This window comes from Oryctolagus cuniculus, chromosome X (assembly GCF_964237555.1).
Source record: "Oryctolagus cuniculus chromosome X, mOryCun1.1, whole genome shotgun sequence".
NCBI lineage: Eukaryota > Metazoa > Chordata > Mammalia > Lagomorpha > Leporidae > Oryctolagus > Oryctolagus cuniculus.
Window position 1 is genome coordinate 38501293 of NC_091453.1, and position 23937 is coordinate 38525229.

Sequence of the window (23937 nt, forward strand, 5' to 3'; positions counted from 1 at the left end):
CCTAACAGCTGAGACCCTGGAGCCACAAATAGAGCAACAGTTCTCAAGCTGTGCGCTCATTCCAGGGATGAGAATTGAGGCGTTCAGACTGAGGCAGCTCACAGCCTCATGCCTAGAAATCTGTTAATCCTGAGAAGCAGACACCGGGATGGCATTAAGTGTACAAGGAGTGTTCGTTGGAAGACATGTTCACAAGAGAAAATGGAAAGGTTGCATGGAAGGCTGGGGTTGCCGTCACCATGTGAGGCAGTCTGACCCAGAACTCCAGAGGGAGGGAAGCTTGGGTGAGACTCTTCTAGAAAGGATTGGCTAAGCTCTTCAGGTTCCTGAAGCCGGGATGGATTTCAGAATAGAAGCTGTGATTCTCGAACAATTACATCCCATGTGGTTTAAGGTCTGTGAGATGGAGTCTCGGGGCTACCATGCAGTGAGTGCTGGCAAGTTTCTCTGGAGATTCCCTCTAAGGCTCACTCTGGATGTGTCACCTTAGGGTTCAGGCATTAGGCTTTCAGTCTGGGGAAAATTGTTGCCAAGTGTGTGTTTAGTCTGTACGTTCAGTGTGTGTATGTGTCTGGGCCTCAGTGTGTGAAGGGTCCTTCTAGAATGCAACATGGGATCACTTGCAAGATCATTCCCTACATCCCTTTGAGGAGCTAAGTTTGTGTGGCTGCTCCTATTGCTCTATCTAGAAGCTCACTATGGAGACATGACTTTCAGTGTTTAGATGGTGATAGTTCACTCTATTTAATTTAATGTATTTGACAGGGTTAGAGGGAGGGAGGGAGGGAAGAAGAGAGGAAGAGAGGGAGAGAGGGAGAGAAGAAGAGAAGGAGAGAGGGAGAGAGGGAGAGAGGAAGAGAGGAAGAGAGAGAGAGAGAGAGAGAGAGACAGACTTGGATCATCCTGCCCTGCTTTCCCAGGCATGTTAACAGGGAGCTGGATCAGAAGCAGAGCAGCTAAGACTCAATCTGGGCCCATATGGGATGCGGAAGCTGTAGGCAGTGGCTTAACCCATTGTGCCACAATGTTGACCCTTGTAATCTAATTTTAAAGAATGTTTTATTTAATTTTGTTTGAGAAGGAGAGAGAGAGAACACGCTCTCCCATCTGCTGCTTCGGTCCCCAAATGCCTGCAACTGCTGTGGCGTGGCTAGGCTAAAACTGGGAACTCAAGGCGGGTCTTCCTCACTGTTAATGACCCTAGGTTCCTTGGCTCACTTTCAAAGATAAATTGACAAGAGGTCCAAGTGCTACCAGGCAAGGTTTATTGCAGGCTTATGCTGAAACACAATGGAGATGGCACAGTGGGAAGAGGGTCCATGGATGGGCTCTCTGATTGGAGTTGAACAGGTGTTTTTCCGGGGTTGGAGTGACAGGGTAGTTCCATCTCGGCATACAGCACTTTCATCTGCACCTAGCCTGAAGTTCTGGCTCATCTCCCTTGGCACACACGTCTATTGTTTGCACTCCACTTGGTCTTTTCTGCAGGTGCTTCATTTTTGTGGGATTTGTTGCACATGGCATGCTAAAAATTGCACTGTTGCTCACAACCACCACCTCAGAAAAGTAACATGAGTCTCAGTGGGGTATTTTGTTATGTGTGCAGGTTGGGGAAGTCCCTAACAGGGAAGCAGGGAGGACTTTCATGGTTAGAGTCTCAACACTCCTGTTCCTGATTGGTTTGGAGCTGGAGATGGATACAAAATCAAGAAAGGAGATGGATATATGTCAGAGACAGGAGGGATTTGATTAACTCAGTGTGAGTGCAGTTGCTATCCTTTCTCAACATGGGTTGCAGGAACCCAACTACTAGAGACATTTCCACTACCACCCAAGGTCTACATTAGCAGGATGCTGGAATCAGGAGCTAGAGCTGGGTATTGAACCCAAGTACTCTGATGTGGGATGCAGATGACTTAACTGCTATGCCAAAAGCTTACTCCTGTTTTGTAATATTTTCATAACCTTCCCTTCTTCCCTTCCCTTCCCTTCCCTTCCCTTCCCTTCCCTTCCCTTCCCTTCCCTTCCCCTCCCCTCCCCTCCCCTCCCCTCCCCTTCCCTTCCCTTCCCTTCCCTTCCCTTCCCTTCCCTTCCCTTCCCTTCCCTTCCCTTCCCTTCCCTTCCCTTCCCTTCCCTTCCCTTCCCTTCCCTTCTCTTCCCTTTCTTTCCCATAGACTAAGATAAGCATGGTGGTAGATGTGGGGGCTGCAGAAGGATGTGGACTGCTCTTATTGTGGCGCTGATCTGTGATTACAGTCTTCAGACATGGGCCAGTCTGCACTATGTTTTCCAGATAAATCCTGGAAAGTGAACTGGGGAAGATGATAGAGTAAAAATCTGAAAGAACGTGTTGTGCTCCTTCAGCTGCAAACGTTTGGCGAATGAATTGTCACATTCAGACTACTGTAAAGATGGGTAAATCTTAGAGGAGAGTTGGGAACATATGCTCCGCAGGTGCACTTGCAATACTGGAGTTTGTAAACATGAGCAAAGCAGCGCTGGGACCTCAGAGAATCAATATAAGCCACTAAGAGGCAAGGAGAACTCCAGTGTTGCAATAAACTCAGAAACCTACACTCAGTGGCTGGTCATTCAGCTGTTAACTCACAGGGAGCAGCGAGAGTGTAGTTACAATTGTTTGGGTTTTGCTTGTGCTGTTTGTTTCTTTAGATTCCATCCTCTCTCTCTCTCTCTTTTTTTTTACTAATAAAGTTTGTTTATTTTTCCCCAGAAACCTTTTTATTTAAGGATTACAAACTTCATGCATTTCATGAGTACAACTTTAGGAACAAAGTAATTCTTTCTACCTTACTTGCCCTCCCAACCACACTCCCACCCCTCTGCCACCTCCTTCTCCTATTCCAAATATTTTTTTTACTAATATCTATTTTCAATTAACTTTATATACATATGATGAACTCTATATTAAGTAAAGAGTTCAATAAATTGTATGAGAAAACAAAAAACCTGTTCCTCATCAGTGGAGACAAGGGATGTTCAAAGTCATCCCACCTCAAAGTGTCAATTTCACTTCTATAGATTACCTTTTAGGTGCTCTATTAGTTATCACAAGTCAGGGAGAACATATGGTATTTGTCTTTTTGGGACTGGCTTATTTCACTAAGTCTGATATTTCCCAGATTCATCCATTTTGATACAAATGACCAGATTCATTTTTTCCTGCTGTATAGTATTCCATGGTGTACAAATCCCATAATTTCTTTATCCAGTCTTCAGTTGATGGACATCTGGGTTGATTCCATATCTTAGCTATTGTGAATTGAGCTGCAGTAAACATGGGGGTGCAGATAACTCTTTCATATGCTGATTTCATTTCCCTTGGGTAAATTCTTCTATGTGTACTTTTTGGTAGAATGGGCAAATCCACTTTGTAAAATATCCTAGCCATGTTATGCTCTTGATAGGTGCCTTTTATTTGGAAATTTGGAAGAATAAAAGTGACCATACAGGAAAAAATTAAAAAAAAAGTAAAAATAAAAAGCAACTAACTCTCTGTCTCTCCCTAATTCTGCCTTTCAAATAAAACTTTAAACATTAGAAAATAAAAGGAAACTAACTCTAAAATAATTGGAACAGTGATAGGTCTAACTGCTGGAATTTGAGTAGGTTTATGAGATAACATGTAGGATCAAGTCCCTGGGACAGGCTGCTGGAGAACTGATAAGAGATGTCAAGAAGCCATTTTGTGCACTGCCACTGGGATCGTAATGTTCCCATTGTCTGATTTTAGACACACCACAGAATGTCTGTGAGGTCAGCGGTTAGCTTAGCTGCTTGCTAGGCTAGAACAGCTGTCACTCCAGCATGTGCATCTGATAGGGTCCCACAGTGGCAAAGATTAAGTCTTTGTGAATCCATGCCCAGGTGTCTTCCAGATGCTGCTCCAAGGTTGTCTCCATCCTGCCTGCCGTGCACCCCAGCCCAGGACCCTTCCCTCCTTCCTCATTATAGTAATACATCCCCAAGCTCACACGCACAACCCCCAGCCCAGCAAAATTCCGCTCCAGTTTTGAGAATGAGCTCAGGCACCGCTTCCTCTGAGAAGCCGGTTGCAACCCTCAAAGCTGGATTGCGTGCCTTCTGCTGGACTTCCCCAGGCCCTCGTGCTCCTTCTCCTGGAGCATTGCATGGAGATGGATTTGTCATAGAACTAACAAACATTAAGTGTCGGGGCCCCACGCTCACACAAGCCACTTCGGAGTCTGGTTATTGAGCCCAGTCAATTTGAAGAGTATTTAATATTTGTCACTTCACAGGATAAGTTAATGTACCCTGAAATCTTACAGCTCGCATGTAAAAAAAAATCTAGAAAGAGATTTTCCCAAATTTGATAACAATCTTAAACTTTGCATTACAAATAAAGAGTTGTTAATTTGAAACTTTTCTGAACTGCCAATAATAAGAAAAATTGGATTAAGTAGAATTGAAGTCGATTGAATTCTTTTTAAAAACGTAAAGCCATTTTTTAGGTTGATTTATTTATTTGAAAGTCAGAATTACAGGGGGAGACAGAGAGCTAGAGTGAGAGTGAGAGCGAGAGCGAGAGTGAGAGAAAGATCTTCCATCTGCTGGTGCACTCCCCAAATGGCTACAACAGCCAGGGCTGGGCCAGGCAGAAGCCAGAAGCTTCTTCCAGGTCTCCCATGTGGGTGCAGGGGCCCAAGCACTTGGGCCATTCTCTGCTGCCTTCCCAGGCGCATTAGCAGGGAGCTGGATTAGGAATGGAGCAGCCAGGACACGAACTGATGCCCATATGGGATGCTGGCACTGCAGATGGCCACTTAACCTACTATGGCACAGCACTGGCTGCTAAAAGCCATTTTTTTAAAAAAAAGATTTATTTGAAAGACAGAGTGACAGAGATTGAGAGAGAGAGAGAGAGAGAGAGAGAAGAAAAGAGAGAGAGAGCTTTCATCCATTGGTTCACTTCCCAAATGACCACAATAGCCCCCTGGGCCAGGCCAGTCAGGAGCCAGGAACAGCATCTGGGTCTCCCACACGGGTGGCAGGAGCCAACGCATTTGGGCCATCTTCTGCTGCCTTCCCAGGAGCATTAACAGGGCACTGGATTAGAAGCCTGAGCACCTGGGACTCGAGCTAGCACTCCAATATGGGATAGCAGCAGTAGCTTAACCTGATGCACCACATTGCTGGCCCCATTAAAGAGGGCTTGCAAAATTGTTTCTGCTCAGACCCTAGATTCTCTTTAGGCAGTGATGGTACTCAATGGTCCTTGGACAGTCTTGCATGCCAGACTGTGAGGTCCTTGAGCAACTGACCCAAACTCCTTGACTCAGCACTATTTAGCATTGAGCCAGGTCCACGAATGTCAGTAGTGTTTATTAGCATAGTCCAGTCAAAAGTTTGCAACCTTTGCAGTGTGAGGAAAGTACCTACTACTCTACATTTATAAAAACAGCTTTATTGAAACATTATTTATGTACTATAAGCAAAACCATTGAAGTATCCAGTTTAATGATTTTTACTCTATTTGCAGAATTAATTATTAGTTTGCTAGGGCTACCATAACAAAATACCACAGACATGGTGACATAAACAACAAAAAAATTTTTTGTCACATTGTGGAGGTTACAGGTCTGTGATTACGGTGTTAGCAGGTTTGGTTTCTTCTGATTTTTTTCCTTGGCTTTCCCCTTAGCCTTTTTTCTGTGTGCTCACCTGGTCATCTCTGCATACACCTGTCTGGTATCCCTGTGTCCTAATCGCTTCTTTCTAGGGACATCAGTCATCTTGTAATAGGCCCAGCCACATGACCTCATTTTACCATAATCTCTTCTTTAAAGGCCCTAGATACAGTCACATTCTGAGGTACTGGGGCTAGGACTTCAAACTTGAATGTGGGTGGTGGTAGTGGTGGACACAATTTAGCCCATAACAGCAACCACTACCACATCTGATTTTAGAACATCTTCATCACTCCCCAAAAAAACCTTGGACCTGTTAGGAGACATGCACCATTCCTCTCCCTCCTACAAACCCTGTATAACCATTCATCTATTTTGTATTTTTTTTTACTGTTCTACACATTTCATATAAATGGTATACAAAAATACAGTATTTGTATTTTTTGCTGATCAGCAATGATATCCCCTCTTTCATTTTTGATTTCAGTAATTTGAATCTTCTTCCTTATTTTCTTAGCCAATCTAGCTAAAGGTTTGTAAATTTTGTTGATCTTTCAAATACCTGACTTCTGGCCTCACAGATTTTCTCTATCGTTTGCTCTTTTTTTTTTTCTTAAAAAAAAGATTTATTTATTTATGTGAAAGTCAGAGTTACACAGAGAGAGAAGGAGAGGCAGAGAGAGAGAGGTCTTTCATCCACTGGTTCACTCCCCAATTGGCTGCAATGGCTGGAGCTGTGCTGATCTGAAGCCAGGAGCCAGGAGCTTCTTCTGGGTCTCCCAAGCAGGTGCAGGGGCCCAAGGACTTGGACCATCTTCTACTGCTTTCCCAGGCCACAGCAGAGAGCTGGATTGGAAGAGGAGCAGCTGGGACTCAACCGGTGTCCACATGCAGTGCTGCCAGTGCAGGCGGCAGCTTTACCCACTATGCCACTGCACCGGCCCCTACTGTTTGCTCTTTATTTCATTTATTTCTGCACTAACCTCCATTATCTCTTTCTTCGTGTTTGCCTTAACATTATTTTACTCTCTTTTTTAAAAATTATTTACTGTGGCTGGGGTTATGGCATAGCGGGTAAAACCCCTACCTGCAAGGTGGGAGCTATAGCCATACAGTGCCAGCTCTGACCCATTCATTATTTAGGAGTTTGTTAATTTCCAAGTTTATGAAGTTCACAAGGTTTTTTATGTTATTGATTTTTTTTGTTATTTTCCAACAAAAAAATTTTTTTGAGCTAATATACTTTATATTATACTAAAGGCTTAATCTGTTATTGGTTTGTAATTTCACTCCATTGTGGTTGTATTATTTCAATCCTAAATCTCTCTAGGCCTGCTTTGTGGCCTTGCATATTGGTCTCTCCTGGAGATCGCTCTAGTGCACGTCAGAAAAATACCTATTCTGTTGGTGTTGGTCGCAGTGCTCTAGACATAAATCCAGATTTTTTAGGATATGCTCTCTGAGCGTTCTGTCCGAGGGCCTGCAATCTATATCGGTACTAACTTCCGCACATTTTATCTGATCCCGAACCCGCAGTACCACAGGTCGTCCAGGTCCATTGAGTAACGATGCTGCTGTCATCAATCACTCCGACAGGCTTTTCTATTGCTCTAGTCTTGCTGCCAGCTCAGCGGAAAAGCGAAGATCTGTTCTCAGTCTCGGCTTTCGGCTCATTCTGCCTGGGCTGAGCCGCCAAGGGGTTGGGACGCTTGGGCGTCACGTGGTTCAGACTTGACGATGGCGGGCGCTGGGGAAGATGCGCGAGCGCTCTTCAGGGCCGGGGTCCGTGCCGCACTGGAGGCTTGGCCTGCCTTGCAGGTGAGTGGGGGCCACGGCGGGATCACGGTTAGGGCTCGCGGCAGAACAGGACTTGGCCGAGCGAGGCGCCTGAGGTTTGTGTGGGTATCGTGACCGGCGGGCCCCTGGCCATGCCGGGGACTGGCTCATGGGCTGACGTGGTGGGCTCGGGCCTGTGTTCGCAGATCGCGGTGGAGAATGGCTTCGGGGGCGTGCACAGCCAGGAGAAGGCCGAGTGGCTGGAGGGGGCAGTGGAAGATTACTTCATCCGCAATGGTGAGTGAACACGAGGCGCTGGCGGCCCGTGTGGGGGACGTGGAGGGGAGGAAGCCAGCCCTGGTGGGCCTGCGCTTCCTCTAGAGCAGCTGGTGGTGATATATGAAGCCAAGGTGGAATAAACCCTGACTTTGAACTCGGAATCTTGCGGACGAATGCCTTGGGGGCTGTGCTTTGGACAAGGCGTTTTACCTCCCTGAATCTGAGTTTCCTAGCTCTTCAAACGGGTATGTGGTTACAAATGTATCCACCCTGGCACTGGCCATTGCCAGTCACATTTTGTAGTTTCAAGTTTTTTAGCAGCTACTTTAAAGAAGCAGGCTGAATTAATAATGTCACCCAACTCAATATATCCAGAATATTTCAATGTGTCTCAGCATAAAATATCATTAAAACATTTTACATCTTTTTTAGCGTTATGTTTTCTTTTCTTTCTTTTTTTTTTTTTTAAAAAGATTTGTTTTATTTGAAAGAGAGCGAGCGAGAGAGGTCTTCCATCTGCTGGTTCCCTGCCCAAATGGCTGCAATGATCAGAGCTGCACCAGGAGCCAGGAGCTCGGGGGCCCAAGGACTTGGGCCATCTTCTACTGCTATCCCAGGCCACAGCAGAGAGCTGGATCGGAAGAGGGGCAGCCAGGACTAGAACTGACGCCCATATGGGATGCTGGCACTGCAGGCCAGGGCTTTAACCCACTGCGCCACAGCGCCAACCCCTAGCGTTATGTTTTCAAAATCTGCTGTCTTACAATTTTAGCACACCTTAGTCTGGCCATTCCGTTTGGTCAGTAACCACACGTGGCTATTGTGACAGCAAATATCTGCACCTTAGGTTTATCTTAAGGGTTATAGAGCAACAAGGGGTCTGAAAGAGGACCTGTTGCAGAATGTGGTTTTTGAGGAGATTCCTTATTCATTTTCTAGCCCTTGGAATGATAGTAGGCAGATTCTCATGTCTCAAGAAAGTTTACTGTCTAGTGAGGGATCCAGACAGGTAGACAGTTACATCCTGGGTGATAGGTGGTTTGTTTGGTTTTATTTATTTATTTATTTTATTTGAATGGCAGAGTTAGAGGCAGAGAGATAGATAGGTGTTCTATCTGCTGGTTCACTCCCCAAATGGCCACAATGGCTGGAGCTGTGCCAGTCTGAAGCCAGGAGGTAGGAGTTTCTTCTTGGTCTCCCACGCGGAGGGCAGGGGCCCAAGGACTTGAAACATCTACTGCTTTCCCAGGCCATAACAGAGAGCTGGATTGGATGTGGAGCAGCCAGAACTCGAACTGGCGCCTATATGGGATGCCTGCACTGCAGGTGATGGCTTTAACCCGCTATGGCATAGTGCCGGTCCCGATGATAGGTGTTTTGATAAAAGCTCAGGGTACTTGGGGTAACATGAGACTGGGGAGAAAGCCTCTCAGAGGGAGGTGGTGATTGGGCTGGGTCTTTAGAAAAAAGAAAAGGTTTATTTATTCATTTGATAGGCAGAATTGCAAAGAGAATGATATCTTCCATCCACGGGTCACTTCCCAGATGGCCACAATGGCCTGGGCTGGGCCGACTGTAAGCCTGGAGCCAGGAACTCCATTTGAGTCTCCTATGTGGGTGGCAGGAACCCGTGTACTTGGGCCATCCTCCATTGCTTTCCCAGGTACATTAGCAGAGAGCTGGATCGGAAATGGAGCAGCCAGGACAGGTGCTCATATAGGATGCCAGCGATGTAGGCAGCAGCTTAACCCACTGTGCCACAACATACCCCTGGGCTGCGTGTTAGGGGATGAGAAGGAGTTAACTACATTGGGGAGGCAGAAAGAACAACACTCATAGTTCTGTGGTTTGAGGCGATAATGAGTTATATTTGGAACGTGGCAGGGAACTCAGTGTTGTAGCAAGGGTGTTTGCACGTGTGTGGGGTGGGGTGGGGTGGGGTGGGGTGGAGGAATGCTCTAGAATGAAACTGGGGGCGGGGGCAGGACCTGGAAGGCTCTGTGTGCCTTTGATTTTATCCTTTAGGCCAGTGTTTCCAAAATGCATGCTAAGGAAGACTCATCCCAGTTAGATGTTTAGTGAAGAAAAAGCTTCTCCAGTCAAATTCTGTAAGAAAAGCTCTTTTCTTCAGTTCCTGCTTGAGTCCCGACACTCATTAACATATTATAGGCTTGGCTAAGGATAAGAACCACTAAAAAGAAACCTATTTACCTTTGTTTCCCATTAGCTTTCTATGGATAGCTTCCCTTAAAACCCAGCAGAACAGATATTTCTCAAAGGCAAACTATGAAACACTGCAGTCGGTGATAAAAATTCATGGGTAGGTTCTAAGGTGAGTAATAGGATGGGATTTGCTGACTAGAGAGTTCAGAAAGTAAGCAGTATGGGGCCCAGCCTGGAGAGGGAAAGACCCGATGAGAGGGCTGTAAAGGTCTAGAAAATGGTGAGGCCTGAAGCAGAGCGGTGGCCATAGCCATGGGAAAGAAGATTAAAGGCCTGGGAGATTGCTTGGCTGTAGAGGGGAAGGGAAAAAGAGGCCGATTTGGGGTTCGAGTTCCCTCAGCTGGGTGGATTAAGTGCCTTTCTTGGAATAAAGGAACCCAAGAGGATGAGAAGCAGGTGCTTGGAGTGGAATGTGATGAGCCTGGCTTTGGGTATGGCAGACTAGAGGCCCCGGTGAAACATCTAGGCACAGAGGAGTCTGAGTTAGAGACATGGGGACTGTTAGGTTTGAGTGGTGGAGGAAACCAAGGGAGAGGATGAGCTCTCGCAGGGGGAGCATCTGGGGGAAGGAGGGTGTGAGGAGTTTTGTGCAGGACTTGAGTCACTGTCTAATTCAGCAAATTAGAGTAGGGGCCCATAAGATTCCTGGAGCCCAGAGAGGGCTCAAGTCACACAGTAGGATGTTGGTGTCGAGACTGTGACAGATGCATCATTGGAGATGTCACATCCATTTTCTTCTTACCTTTCCGATTAGTCTGTGGCCTTCCATGTCAGTGGAGTCACAGTTGTGAAGGGTCTCTACACTTAAAAACCTTTAGGCCTTGAGTCATGGAAATTAACCTGGTTCATGGATTTCCCCTGCACCAGGCATTGCATTGGATGACTCCTCATAACAGACCTTTGAGGAGACCACTATTAGACCCACCTTACGGATGAGAAAACTGAGGCTCAGAGAGGAAGAAGTAGCTTGCTTAAGGTTTCATAGAGGGGAGGTGCTTCAGAATAGGCCAGATGAAAGAGGCTAGGAATAAGGCTGCAGGGGCTTGAAAATTAGATATTAATATTCAGAGACTTTTTAAAAGTCATGTTAAAACCTGGCATGCAGAGCATTTTAGCAAATAAAAGGCTCACTGCTTGGGCCTTTACCCACCAACCAGATGTGGAGCCACCAAGTAGGTATTGAACAGTAGTGGGCAGGGGTGATGAAGTTGGCTGGTTGTTGACCAGAAGGTTCTCTCCTTTCCTACTCAGCTGACTTGGAGCAAGAGGAGGTGGAAGACTTCCTTGGCGAGCTGATGACCAACGAGTTTGATACGGTTGTGGAGGATGGGAGTCTGCCCCAGGTGAGTTTATCGTGGTCACAACTTGCCATGTCCCTGCCTGTTTTGGGTCCATACTCCTGACTCCAACCATTCTCCTGGGTGGTGCACAAAACTCTTCTAACCGAGACTCTCTTGTCTCTGTGTTCTTTTATTTCTCTCCGTGTGTCATTCTCCGCCAGGCTTATTCCTCAATCCCACCCCACGGGAGGTCAGTCCACCTCTGTCTTGGTTAGCACGGTTCCCCATGATGAGACTGCTTTCCCTTTTTGCATCTGTGGTTTTTCAAAGCCCAGTTCTAGTGCCTTCCCAGCTGGAGGCCCTCCCTCAGTGCTTCCAAGTCCTCACCTGAGCTCCTCATAATGTGGTTGCTTCATTGGTGAACTGTTTGGGGGAGAGCATGCTCCATTCTTTTCTGGAAAATTCCAGCCCCTTTCCCACCCTTGCTGCAGACACTGGTTGGCGCTATAGAAGACTGTCTGGAAAATGCAAGCTGGTTGAATGTTTTCTTGCCAGGTGAGCCAGCAGCTACAGACCATGTTCGGCCACTTCCAGAGGGGTGATGGGGCTGCTTTAAGGGAGATGGCCTCCCACATCACTCAAAAAAAGTGCAAGGTCACAGCCACAGCTGTTATGACAGCCAAAGAAACTGATGAGGATGAGGTGGATGCGGACAGCGTGGAAGAGATGGAGGTGACAAGGGTGCCTCTTGGGTGGGTGGGGTACAAATGTTTTCAATTTTCTGGGAAAGCAGCCAGATGGACAAGAGAAGTGATGAGTTGGGGCGGGCAATGTGGTGTGGAGAGGGAGGGGAACTTTACTAAGGTCACTGCAGCAAGCAGTCCTGCAGAAGCTGGGAGCAGAGCATGGGTTGCCAGTGGCCAGTGGATTCAGTGCTGTCTTGTACTTTTCCACCAGGTCACGGCTATGAATGATGGAGCTGCTACAGATGGGGTCCGCCCCCAGCCTGAGCCCTCTGATCCCAACTCCCAGACTATTAAGGAAGAGGATATAGTGGAAGATGGCTGGACCATTGTCCGGAGAAAGAAATGAGTAGGGCTGAAAGTGGTTTGGGCCCTTGGTTTGCTAGGTGTTTTGAGACTTACTTGTAGGGGGGTTTGTGGAGGGTTGTAGACCGCTGGACTGGCTACCCTTTTCCCACCCTCTCCTTCACTCCCCTGTCCAGTTTCCTCCACGTTAAGGAAAGCCCCTAGAGTCTTTGGTCCTGGGGGTGGTAGGACCCAGTCTACCACAGCCTCTCAGGCTTTAAGTTACCATGTGAGTCTTGAGGCCCGTTTCCCGGCAGAGTGCCTCTTGGGTGACGGACGGCATTATGAAGTGGACATGAGTGAGTATTGTGTGGCTGGAGGAGGAGCTTGAGCTTGCCAGCGGGCAGGTGGATTTGTGAAGGGAGAGGCCCAGAAGGAGAACTGGTAGTTGGCACTAGGGGCCTGGCTGGGTCAGGAGTGGTGCGGTGAACATGCAAATGGAAGGAAGTTGAACGTGGGAACTACAAGTAGCTGCGGTGCGCTCCCCTCGCCTTCCCCACCCTGCCCACAGCAGCTCTGAATCTCTGCCCAGAACCTGGAACCTCCCAGGAATGCTCCTTTTGTGCAGCTGGCCTCCCACCCTGGGAATTCCAAGAGCTTGGCTAGGTGGTGAGCTTGGGAGACTGGGGCTTTGTTTTCTGCCTCCTCTAACCTCTTTCCTGACTCTATCCCATCCCATTTAAGTCCAGGGATGAGGCCTAAGACCTTAATAAATGCTAGCTTATTGTTTAATCCGTGGCTTGACCTGTGAGTAACCTTGGAAGCAGCCTTCTGGGAGCCGAACCTCAGAGTCCACAAGGGAGTGGTTTCTGGGCCCACCCTAGTAGCCTGGTACTTTCGACAGACAGACAGATGAGTGCAGCAGAGCAGTGCTCTGGGAGTTACTGTAAGCCTGAAATAAACTGTATTTTTCTTTAAAAAACAAAACAAAACAAAACAAAGAGTATCCGTTGTCCTCCCCCCACCCCCCTTCCCCTGTCCTGCCCGGTGGCCCCGCCATGGGTCTGGACGATAAAATACTGGGTAGCCTTGAGGCCAGGAAGCTGAAGCCATGGGAGAGGTGAGAGGGGGTCTAGTCACCACCTCACGTGGAAACACTGGCTGAGGAGGCAGGGCTGAGTCGGTGGCAGGGCTGGCACTGGAATCCAGGTCTCCTGCCCCCTGGTGCTTTGGAGGTGGGGGGATTGGGTGGAGGCAGGATCTGTAAGGTGTTGGAGATGGGAGACTCAATGGCCCGATTCAGGCGAGGTCTGGCAACAGCTCCCACCCTCCCTGGGGACAGGGATTAAAAAAAATGAACATCACTGTAGGAATATCTTTTTAAAAGCCCACAATTTGTGAAAAGATGAATTAAAAAAACCCAAAACCCAGCATTCGGGATTGAAAGTGCCCGTGATGGGAGTTCAAGTATTGACTGAGCTGGGAGGGAGGGGCTGGAGCTCCCCAATCGGATATGGGCAGCTAGAGTGTGGGGCACCCCCGAACCCTCTAGGTCTTGTCTCGGGGCTGGGGGGCTTCGAGGGGTTCAGCAGTGGCTCCTGACGCCGCCACTGGTGCCTCCTCTGTTTCCCTGTCCTCAGACAGTGTGGGCCCTGGGCAGAACGTGTCCCCACGGCCAGCCCGGCCAAGCACGGCCATCCAGCGCCGCTGTAGCTCCTCTGTCTCAGGACTGAAGTACCAGCTCAGGTGGCTCTGGGTGATTTTAAAGACGTGCCTTCGGTCAGGCCTCTCCCCTGCCTCGGGAGGCCCCACCTCAAAGCCAATGAGGGGCAGGCTGCGCTGGGCTTTCACATCCTGGAGAAGAGGAATGGAGCTGGCGTCACCGCGGGGCTGCTCCTTCCCCTTGGCCCCAGCTTCTCTCTGGTTTTGCATCTGCCTCCCTGTTTTCCTTCCCCTGCTCAAGAACCTTCCACGGCTCCACGGTTACCAACAGGAAGGTGTCTGAACTGGGGTTAGAAGGCAGGCCAGTGCAAATAAATCCCTGTCTCCTCCCACACCCAGAATCAGCTGGGCCTAGTCTCGAGCATACCAAACAGTGGTTCCAGGCCTTTGTCCCCTCTCTGCATGCTCTTGCCTCCCCCGAACCAGAACTAACTCTTGTTTCCTCTCAAAAGCCACCCCCTCGCCCGAACTCACCCCCATTTCTCTCCATCCTTGGCCCACGATCACCCCTTGTCTCCAGTCAGTCTTTGCCTCGTATGGTTGGTGGTTCTGGTTTCCTCAGCTAAAAGCGAGGCTCACCTTATCACTTGTGGCCAAGGACTGGAAGGGACAGGATGCATACCTGAGGGGCTCCATAGATGTACAGCACCAAGGGTTCATTCTCAGGGACCACGAACCATGCCTTGTGCCATCCTTTCCCACCCTTCTCCATGTAGTGCAGGAAGCTGCAGATGACGCTGTTCTCCGCCGCCACTGAGGCCTGTTTCTGTGGCCGGAGACACATGTGGAGCATCAGTGTTGACAGAAGGCCCTGCCTGGCTCCCCTTGGCCTTTAACCCACCCCACCCCACCCCACCCCACCCCACCCCACCCTCCTAATGTAGAGATCGCCATTTCCCTGTCTCAGATGAAGATGCTGCAGCTCAGGTGGCAGGAGCGATTTGCCCAGTGTCACCCAGTCATGTAGAGTGGAGGAGATTCCAAGCCAGACTTGTCTGCCTGCTGTGGACAGGGCTGCTGGCTCTAAGAGCCAGTGGAAGGGGTGTTACCGATCTTAGGTGGGGCCCTTGAAATGCTAAGTGGGCATTCTTTCTTCAGTTTATTCCTCAAGTCATTCGCACACTTAGGCCTCACTCTTCTCTCATCTTTTCATAGTACATCTGCTCCCTACACTCCAGCTCCAGCACTGTGGCTCAGGGGGTGCCGGTGAGTGGTTAATGCAGTTGGGCTGGGAAATCCCAGCTCTAGATGGGAATGTATTGACTTGGAAGGAGAGCACTGAGCGCTGTTAGGATGAAATGAGTTAGTATATGCAAAGCATTTAGACTACTCCTGGCACAGAAGTGTTCTTTAACTGTTAAATACCTCCATTTGTTAAAATAACTAACTGAAAAATATGTATGTGTGCACGCCTAGAAAGATGAGCGTTAACAGTGCTAACTTGGGGTAGAAGGAATATGGTGGTTTTTTTTTTATTGTTTATATTGTCTTATGCTACTTGGTGATAAGAAAAGGCAATTTGTTCATTTAAAAAGTCCCAGCTCTGCCATTCGTTGGACAAATGAGTGCTATGATCCTTGGTTTCCTCATTTGTAAAACAGGGATGATAACAGTATGGGCACATACTCTGAGGATTAAATGTGTGAAGTTCTTCAATAAAAATGGCTTTCGTTCACTCCTTTTACTCACACGCTGCTAGCCTGGGCCGCTTGATCAGCAGGTGTACATAGTCCCCTACGGTTTCAAAGACATCCGGGCCTCTTCCATCACACTGGGTAGGCTGCTGGGGTCCCCTGGGCCACTGTGGGGGTTAGTTGGGGCCTACCTCCAGGATGGACCTCCGGCGCTGGGGTGTATGCTGGCTGCAAGCTGGGCTGCTCCCGGGCACCCCGTGCAAGGCCACGTAGCAGTCCGTGCACACACGGTTGGAGCGGTTGTTGTCATAGATGAGGCGGGCCCGGAACTCGGAACACTTCCCACAAACCACCTGGGTGGCAAGTGGGCAAGAAGAGCCTGATTCCAGCAGGCCTTCCCCTTTGGTGTACCAACTCCCACAACCGACTTGTCACCTCCCCCTACTTGGAGGGTACCCACTCAGAAGCGGGCCTTTAGGCTGTCAGCCTGTCCCTCCAGCTGTGCCCTTGCCTCCCAACACTCACATGCCCACAGGCCTTGCAGTGGTGCCTGCGTTTGGTGATGGAATTGAAGGGTTCCTGGCAGCGCATGCACATGGTGACTTCTTTTTCCCGGATGGGCGTGGGTGCCCTCTTCCCAAGATCCACGTTCTAGGGGGAGGGCCAGGTCCCGGGTCAGAGACAGCTACTCCGCAGCCCAGTCCAGCCAGCCCTTGCCTGTTCCCCAAGGCCTGGGTCATCTTAGGATTGAAGGGAAAACCGGAAGGCTGGTGCAGGGAGAAGAGTGGGGGCTCTTACTGGAGAGTTGGGTGGAGTGTCTTCATCTTCCCTGTTGGTCGAGTTCAATAGTTTGAAGGTCTCCAGCGTCTGTTCGTGCTTCAGGAGGGTGGAGTTGATGGCCTGGAGAGGAGGTGTCAGGAGAGGTCACATCATCCTACAAAGCCGCCCATTTCCACCCTCCCCTCACCTTCCTATGCCCTAGCCTGGAGTCAAGAGAAGTTGGGTTCTAGCCCAGCTTTGCTCCTGTGGGGCACGTGACCTTGAGCAAGTTCCTTCCCAAATGCAGGGCACAGTCTTAACAATTGTAAGATGAGAGAGGAGCATGGCTGAAATCCTCAGGTGGCCTTCTTGCCTGTTGCTTAGACCTAAGGTTTTACAGGGCTTGACTCTCAGGGGGGTTATGTAACCTGAGAAGAACCAGCTTTCGAAGAGAAGCATCTGAGTTCTGCTTAGTGTCTGGATCTCCGTGTGCTTATTTGTAAAACGGGCATGGCAGTTTGGAGGGCCGGTGCCCAGGCCCATTCTGGTCTCTGTGACTTTTAAAGCAGAGCCCCCCTGCCTCCAGCCCCTACCCACAAAGCCTTCCTGGATGTTACCTGGACCCAGTCTTTCTTCTCCTCCTCAGTCCTTGGGCGGGGGAGAGGGGGACAGGGGAAGGAAAAAGAAAGGTATGGGTTAGGCAGACTAACACAAAGCAATTGCAGTGTTTGGGGTTCAGAGGGTTTGACCCTCTGCTGCTTCGCTTGTTACTTTTGTGGGCAAGTTATTTAACCTGTAATTGCCAGCCCCTGTGCTTACAGGAACTTGGACCTCAGAGAAGACCCTGCCCTCGAGGAGCATGTGGTCTAGCAGATGACGAGGTGCTGTAACAAGGTGAAAACAGGATCCAGGTGCCCAGAGGGGTGGAGGCTTTGGAGGAAGTTTTCCTCAAGGGGGTCCTAGCCTCAGGTAGAGCGTGTATATGATGAATGTGTATGGAACGCACAAGAAAGCAGCATTTCCGTAACTGGAGGAGGTCAAGCTTGAGAGAGTGCAGTTTACCATTGTTTTCTCATCTGTACACGAAGATGATGATTATCACTCTCTGAGCTGTGAGGAACAGCAACTGAGGAGCCGTGTCAAGTGCCCAGTACGGCGGCGTTTGCAGCGCTAATCAGGGCTTAATCAGTGTGAGTTCCCGTTCCTATTGTCTGTCTTTCCTGCCCCTCTGGTCTGCCCTGCTGCCCCCAAGACCTCTGGCCTGGTACAGCTCCCTTTAATGGCTCACTAGGAATAGGACCCAGCCTCCCTGTGGCCTCCCATTTGGGCTCTTCTAATTGGCTTCCGCATCCACACTCCAGATGTCAAAAGTATTTTTCTACTATGAAAAGTTTGACTACAGTTGTAGAACCACTTCATGAAAAATTAAGGACGTGAGTCAATATTTAGCTACCAGAATGCCCACTGCAATGCTTTTTATTATAGTGAAAATTTGGAAGCAGCTTGTGTCCAACAATAGGGGGTCAGGTAAAAATCAAAAAAGGTAGTGTATAACTACTACAAGAGAACATTCATTATCTAATAAGATGTTTATGGTGTGCTAAGTGAAAAGGACATATATAAGATACATGTACTATCCCATTATTGTTTGAAAAATATATATGAAGGTACTTCTAAAAGTTCATGGAAAATGGAGTTTAAAGATAAGTTTAGGCTAAGGTAGGCATTCAGCCTAGCAGTTAGGAAACTGGTTGGAGGAGCTGTTGTGGCATAGAGGGTAATGCCAGCATTCCATACAGGTGCCAGTTCGAGTCCTAGCTGCTCCACTTCCAATCCAGCTCCCCTGCTAAAGGCCTGGGAAAAGCAGCAGAGGATGGTCCAAGTGTTCAGGCCCCTGCCACCCATGTGGGACACCCGAATGAAGCTCCTGGCTTTGGCCTGGCCCAGCCGCGGCCATTGCGGCCATTTGGACAGTGAAATGGTAGATGGAAGATCTCTCTCTTTCCCTCTCTATCACTCTTTCAAATAAATACATTAAAAACCTTTAAAAAAGGACACTGGAATGCTTGCATTAGAGTGCCTGGGTTCAAGTCCCAGTTCCACTCCTGATTCCAGCTTCCTTCTGGTGAACACCCTGAGTCCGCAGGTGATGGCTCAAGTACTTGGGTCTGTGCCATCACATGGGAGACCTGGATTGAGTTCCTGGTTCCCAGCAAGCTCAGTCCAGCCCAGGCTGTTGTGGGCATGTGGGGAGTGAGCCAGCAGTTGGGAACTTGTCAAACAAAAAATAAGTAAATAGCAAAAAAGATGTTTATTTTGGTGTAACATTTTTTGAAATCCACGTATGGTTTTCCATAGCATGCGTTTTCCCATGAATTTTTTTAAAGACCTCTCATATGTGACATGAGTGTTCACATTTCACAAAGCTCATCCATGGTACACTTAAGATCGTCACATTTTACAGTATGAAAATGTTGCCTCAAGAAAAAGGAGGAGAATGGGCATTGTGGTGTAGTAGGTTAAGCCTCTGCTTGGGATGCCAGCATCTTATATCAGAGTATCGGAGTCCCAGCTCCCTCTCTGCTAATGCACCTGGGAAGCAGCACAAGATGGCTCGAGTGCTTGAGTCCCTGTCACCCACACAGGAGATACGGATGGTGTTCCTGGCTCCTGGCTTTGGCCTGGACCAGCCCTAGCTGTTGTGGCCATTTGAGGAGTGAATCTGCAAATAGAAGATATATCCCTCTGTCTTGAAATGTTTTTGAAGATTTATTTAGTTATTTGAAATGCAGAGTGACAGAGAAGGAGGGAGAGACACAGAGAGAGAGAGGACTTCCATCTGCTGGTTCACTCCCCAAATGACCACAATGGTCAGGGCTGGTCCAGATTGAAGCCAAGAGCCAGAAATTCCATCTGGGTCTCCCACGTGGGTACAGGGGTCCCAAGCAGCTGGGTGATTTTCTGCTGCCTTCTCAGGCACGTTAGCAGGGACCTGGATCACAAGTGGAGTAGCCAGGATATCAACTGGCACTCTGATATTGGATTCTGGCATCATAAGTGGCTGCCTAACCTACAGCACTACAATGCTGAGCCCTAAATTTTTTTTAAAGACTTATCTATTTGAAAGGTAGAGTGATAGAGGGAGGAAGGGAGGGAGGGAGAGCGAGCGAGCAAGCAAGCGAGCTCTTCTATCTGCTGGTTCACTCCCAGGAGCCCAGAACTCCATCTAGGTCCTGTCACATGGTGACATGGACCCAAGTACTTGGGCCATCATCAGCTGCCTTCTAGGGTACACGAACAGGAAGTTGAATTAGGAGTGCAGCAGCTGGGACTTGAACTGGCACTCTGATATGGGATGTGCGCTACACCCTAAGACATCTCTCTCTCTCTCTGCCTCTCAAATAAATCTTTTTTAGATTTGTTTAGAGAGAGAGAGACAGAGAAAGAGAAATCTTCCACCTTCTTGTTCACTCCCAACATGGACGCACTGGCCAGGGCTTGGCCAGACAGATGCCAGGAGCCAGGAGCTTTTTCTGGGTCTCCTACGTTGGTGCAGGGGCCCAAGCATTTGGGCCATCTTCTGCTATTTTCCCAGGTGCATTATCAAGCAGCTGGATTGGAAGTGGAGCAGCCGGGACTCGAACAAGCACCCATAATGGGATGCTGGCACCACAGGCGGAGGCCTAACCAACTATGCCACAGCATCAGCCTCCAATAAATAAATCTTTAAAAAGATGAAGTGGGGTCTTAGGCAAATATTGAATTCTAGTTCATAATTTGCATGGCAAACCCTTGAGGGTGTCTAGTTGTAACTGATTTTGAAATGCATTAAAAATCAAATGGATTGATAGATGAATAAAAGGACAGCTACAAAGTAAATATAGCAGAATGTTAACACTGGGAGGACCTAGATGGTGGGTTTACAGGTGTTCACTGTAATTCTTTCAAGTTGACTACTTTGGAGAGCTATCATGATAAAATGTGCCAAGTAAAGGACAAAAAGGGATTGTGATACCACATCAGTGTGGGTTATTTCTGGGTGGTAGGGTTCTGGCGGGGATTTTACTTTTTTTCTGATTGTATTTTTTTTGAAAACATGGTTTCATATGTATCTAAATTTTCTAATAATATCTTTACAGTGACCATATGTTGCTTTTGATTTTTAAGAGCCACAGTAATGCTTTTGGCCATTCATACCCAAAGTGTCATGATATTTGTTGTTTCCTTTGAAATGGTTCAATAAAAGACATACAAGGCAAAATTGTCAATAGTTGTTGACTCTTAAATCAGTGGTTCTAAACTCTCGCATACATGTTAACATCACCTGGGGAGCTTTGAAAACTTCCTCATGTTCAGAATACACCCCAAACCAGTTAAATCAGATCTCTGGGGGTGGGGCCCAGGCAGTAGTATTTGTTAAAAGCTCCTCAGTTGATTCCAAGGGTCAACTAAGTTGTGGGCAAATGAGCTCTTGTTGTGCTTTACTTTGTGGCTAGCTGAACATTTTCATTAAAAATAATTTTTTAAGGGCAGTAAAAGTGAATGCAAAGCGAACCCTCTGTCTTCCTGCCACCACTAGGAGGAAACCCTACACTGCTCAGGGGCCTCTTCAGGGCTGAGTCCATCTGTGGCACTCTCGCTCTCTGCAGACAATATATCTTTATCATGTGGCTTGTCACCACCTCCCCCGGATGTGACAGTACGCCTCGCAACCCCAGGCCTCCGGGAGGTTCTCTGGGTCTCCCTGAGTCTCAAGGCTCAGCTCCCATCTCACTTCATCTTCTACATGCATCTCTCTCTTACCTCCACACAATCCCGCCAGTCATTTCTCACTTCTCAGAAGCAGGTCATCTGATGTGCATCCATTCTCTGACCCTGACCATGACCTTGGTACCCTTTCACCCGAGTCCTTAGAAGGTAGCATGGACAGTGGTCAGTAGCTTGGACTCCAGGCCCAGAGACCCTGAGCTTTAATCCTAGATCTGTTCCTTTCTAGCTGTGGGATGTTGGAAAACGTACATAAGGGTTCTGTGCCTCTGTGTTCTTATCTGTAAAGTGGTTGGACACTTCCAAGGTTGTTGTAAGGATTCCACTAATCAGTTTAAACAAATGTATAGGTTAAAATTAGCTCACTGGCACAAGAGTAAGTCTGCATGAAATGTGAGCTATTATAATGATCTCTAGAGGAAGTAGATGAAAAACCCCTCTGTTAATGGCTGGGCACTTTACTCATGGTATTATTTTAACATTTTATTTTTTTGACAGGCAGAGTAGACAGTGAGAGAAAGAGACAGAGAGAAAGGTCTTCCTTTTTCCATTGGTTCACCCTCCAATGGCTGCCGCGGCTGGTGCGCTGCTGCCGGCGCACCGCGCTGATCCGAAGGCAGGAGCCAGGTGCTTCTCCTGGTCTCCCATGCGGGTGCAGGGCCCAAGCACTTGGGCCATCCTCCACTGCACTCCAGGGCCACAGCAGAGAGCTGGCCTGGAAGAGGAGCAACCGGGACAGAATCTGGCGCCCCGACAGGGACTAGAACCCGGTGTTCCGGCGTCGCAGGCGGAGGATTAGCCTATTGAGCCGCGGCGCCGACTTATTTTAAAGTTTTTATTCTGAAAAATTTCAAGCATACCAAAAAGTGGGCAGGATAGCCTAAGTATAGCACATCTATTCTCACTAAATACATGCAAATTAAAAAATATATTTTAGCATATTTACTCCATGTATATATATGTAAGCATGTCTTCAAAAAGTGTATTAAAAACCACTAGGCAGAAGTACAGGGATTCCAGTTTTCTTGTGCCAAAATAAACTTTTCCTTTAATTCCATTTTCCAGGAGCTTTTTGAAGCACCTTTGCTGATAAATGTGTGGGTGTGTGTGGGTGTGTGTGTGTAAATGTGTATTTTTTGGATGATGAATCATTTAAGGTAAATTATAGACATCATAGCAGTACATCCTCAGCACGCATTGATGAAGAAAATAAAAGGCCATTATCTAACCACCACATGCTACCACATCTAGGAAAGGCAGCAGTAATTCCCCCAAATATCCAGTGAGCAGTCCATGTCCAGTTTCCCTACTATCCCACAACGTCTTTAAGGGCTGTTTTCCCCAAACCACATTTTCTGCTTGCTACTTGTCTTAAATCTCTGGCCCCACAATAAACTATGAATTTATTCCCTCTCCTCTAACAAAACCCACCGGAAGAAATTCTTGTTTTAGTCCAGGGGAGCTGCTTCATTCTCCAAAAGGCTCTCGGGGCAGGGGTGCTGCCTTTCCCCACACCAGGAAGTACTCACCCAGCTCCGAATGGTATCTAGCCCTTGGGATCACCCTCACTGCGGAAGAGCAAGCCTGTGTCTTGGGGGAAAGTTGCCCGCTCTTTCTCTGGAACAATCTGTGGACTTGGAATATCTGCAGGACAGAGGGGGCTGCAGGGAGAGCATGGGCAAGGACAGGTACCTGGCCTGGAGCTCCAGGGAGCGCTGCTTTCCTGACACCAGGAAGGTCCGAGGCAGATTGAGGTTGGAGCTCTCCTTTAGCTGATTGCAGAGAGAAAGGGGTGTGCTGAGGCCTACTGAGCTCCCCAGGGCCCTCAGCCCTTTGCACACATGCACGTACAGACTTGGGGTCAAAGCCAGCCATGTCTGTATTGCTCCCGACACTAGTGCCCCCCTCCAGGTTCCCATTTCCCACCTCCTGGTGCTCACCTCCATGCCATCTACATCAATGCGTGCCCGCACGCTAAACTTCTGGCCGAGGAGCCGCAGCCTGGGCACGCAGTAAAGGAGGCGGTCGTTGAACTAGGAAGAGAAAGGGTTGGGCTGGATGTGGCGAGGACCTAGTGGAGATGTGGCCTGGCTCCCTACCCTCACAGGACTCCTCAAGCTTTACTGCTGAGGACTCCAGGCAATCGGTGGAGAAAAGCCCAGAGTGGGCACAGGGGTTGCAAGGAAAGGGTCTGGGCATGGGAGTTACCTCCTAGTGGGTGACCTTGGGCTTAGTCACTTCTCTCTAATGCTTAGTTATGCCAGCTGAGGCAAAAAAAGAAAAATAACACTAGGTGCAGTTAGTGAAAATACAATGCGTTACTAGAGGAAAGAATGGAGGTGCAGGTGAGTGAGTACCAGGTCAATGTGCATGAGGGCATGAGCCACTTGCAACCCCACACCTGGCACTTACGAGTATGAGGTATCGGTCTTGAGTGGTCCCATTCTTTGCTGAAAGCTTAAGGATGTGGCCTTCTTTTATGAGCTCTTTGGTGGGGCTGACAATGTCCTCTTCACCCCCTAGCAGCTCATATACCTTCAGCAGCTTGTGCATTCGCTCCTGGCAGGAAGACAGTGAGCAAAAGGCAAGGCTTGGGATTGCCAACTGCCCCCCATATGCACCCCACCCCCAAGTTGCAAGCTTCTCACCCTTGGACAGAGATGCCACAGGTGGGGGGCCAAGGAAGGGGAGGGGCAAGAAGGGCCACTCACCATTTTGCGGATGGCAGCATTAGAGTGCTCTGCTGCTGTGGCTATCAGCTCCAGAGACTCTATGAGCAAAGAGAAGTGAGGTCAGAGGGGGG

The 23937-nt window shown here is 48.4% G+C and overlaps 2 protein-coding genes across 3 annotated transcripts in view; one reads left to right on the forward strand and one right to left on the reverse strand.

Annotated features, from left to right (window-relative positions):
* The first annotated feature begins 7329 nt into the window (after positions 1–7329).
* Positions 7330–15636, forward strand: TSR2 (TSR2 ribosome maturation factor). 2 transcript variants are annotated; one of them, XM_070067351.1, is made up of 6 exons: positions 7394–7484; positions 7649–7739; positions 9949–10053; positions 11196–11287; positions 11780–11956; positions 12182–15636. In XM_070067351.1, exons 4-6 carry the CDS (start codon positions 11240–11242, stop codon positions 12314–12316), a joined length of 360 nt encoding a protein of 119 aa, XP_069923452.1. In that variant the 5' UTR covers positions 7394–7484; positions 7649–7739; positions 9949–10053; positions 11196–11239; the 3' UTR covers positions 12317–15636. The 2 variants fall into 2 exon arrangements, with proteins under 2 accessions (XP_002720069.1, XP_069923452.1); XM_002720023.5 differs by lacking the exon at positions 9949–10053 and having other exon boundaries at positions 7330–7484.
* The window catches only part of FGD1 (FYVE, RhoGEF and PH domain containing 1), a 42682-nt gene continuing 31938 nt past the window's right edge, over positions 13194–23937 (reverse strand). The window contains exons 9-18 of the mRNA XM_008272662.4: positions 23846–23904; positions 23547–23693; positions 23075–23167; positions 22827–22906; positions 16985–17015; positions 16407–16508; positions 16134–16259; positions 15800–15961; positions 14597–14740; positions 13194–14106 (exon numbers count right to left, since the gene is read on the reverse strand). Of these exons, the coding sequence (XP_008270884.3) occupies positions 13801–14106; positions 14597–14740; positions 15800–15961; positions 16134–16259; positions 16407–16508; positions 16985–17015; positions 22827–22906; positions 23075–23167; positions 23547–23693; positions 23846–23904 (1250 nt within the window). The 3' untranslated portion in view covers positions 13194–13800. The remainder of the gene's footprint in view (positions 14107–14596; positions 14741–15799; positions 15962–16133; positions 16260–16406; positions 16509–16984; positions 17016–22826; positions 22907–23074; positions 23168–23546; positions 23694–23845; positions 23905–23937) is intronic.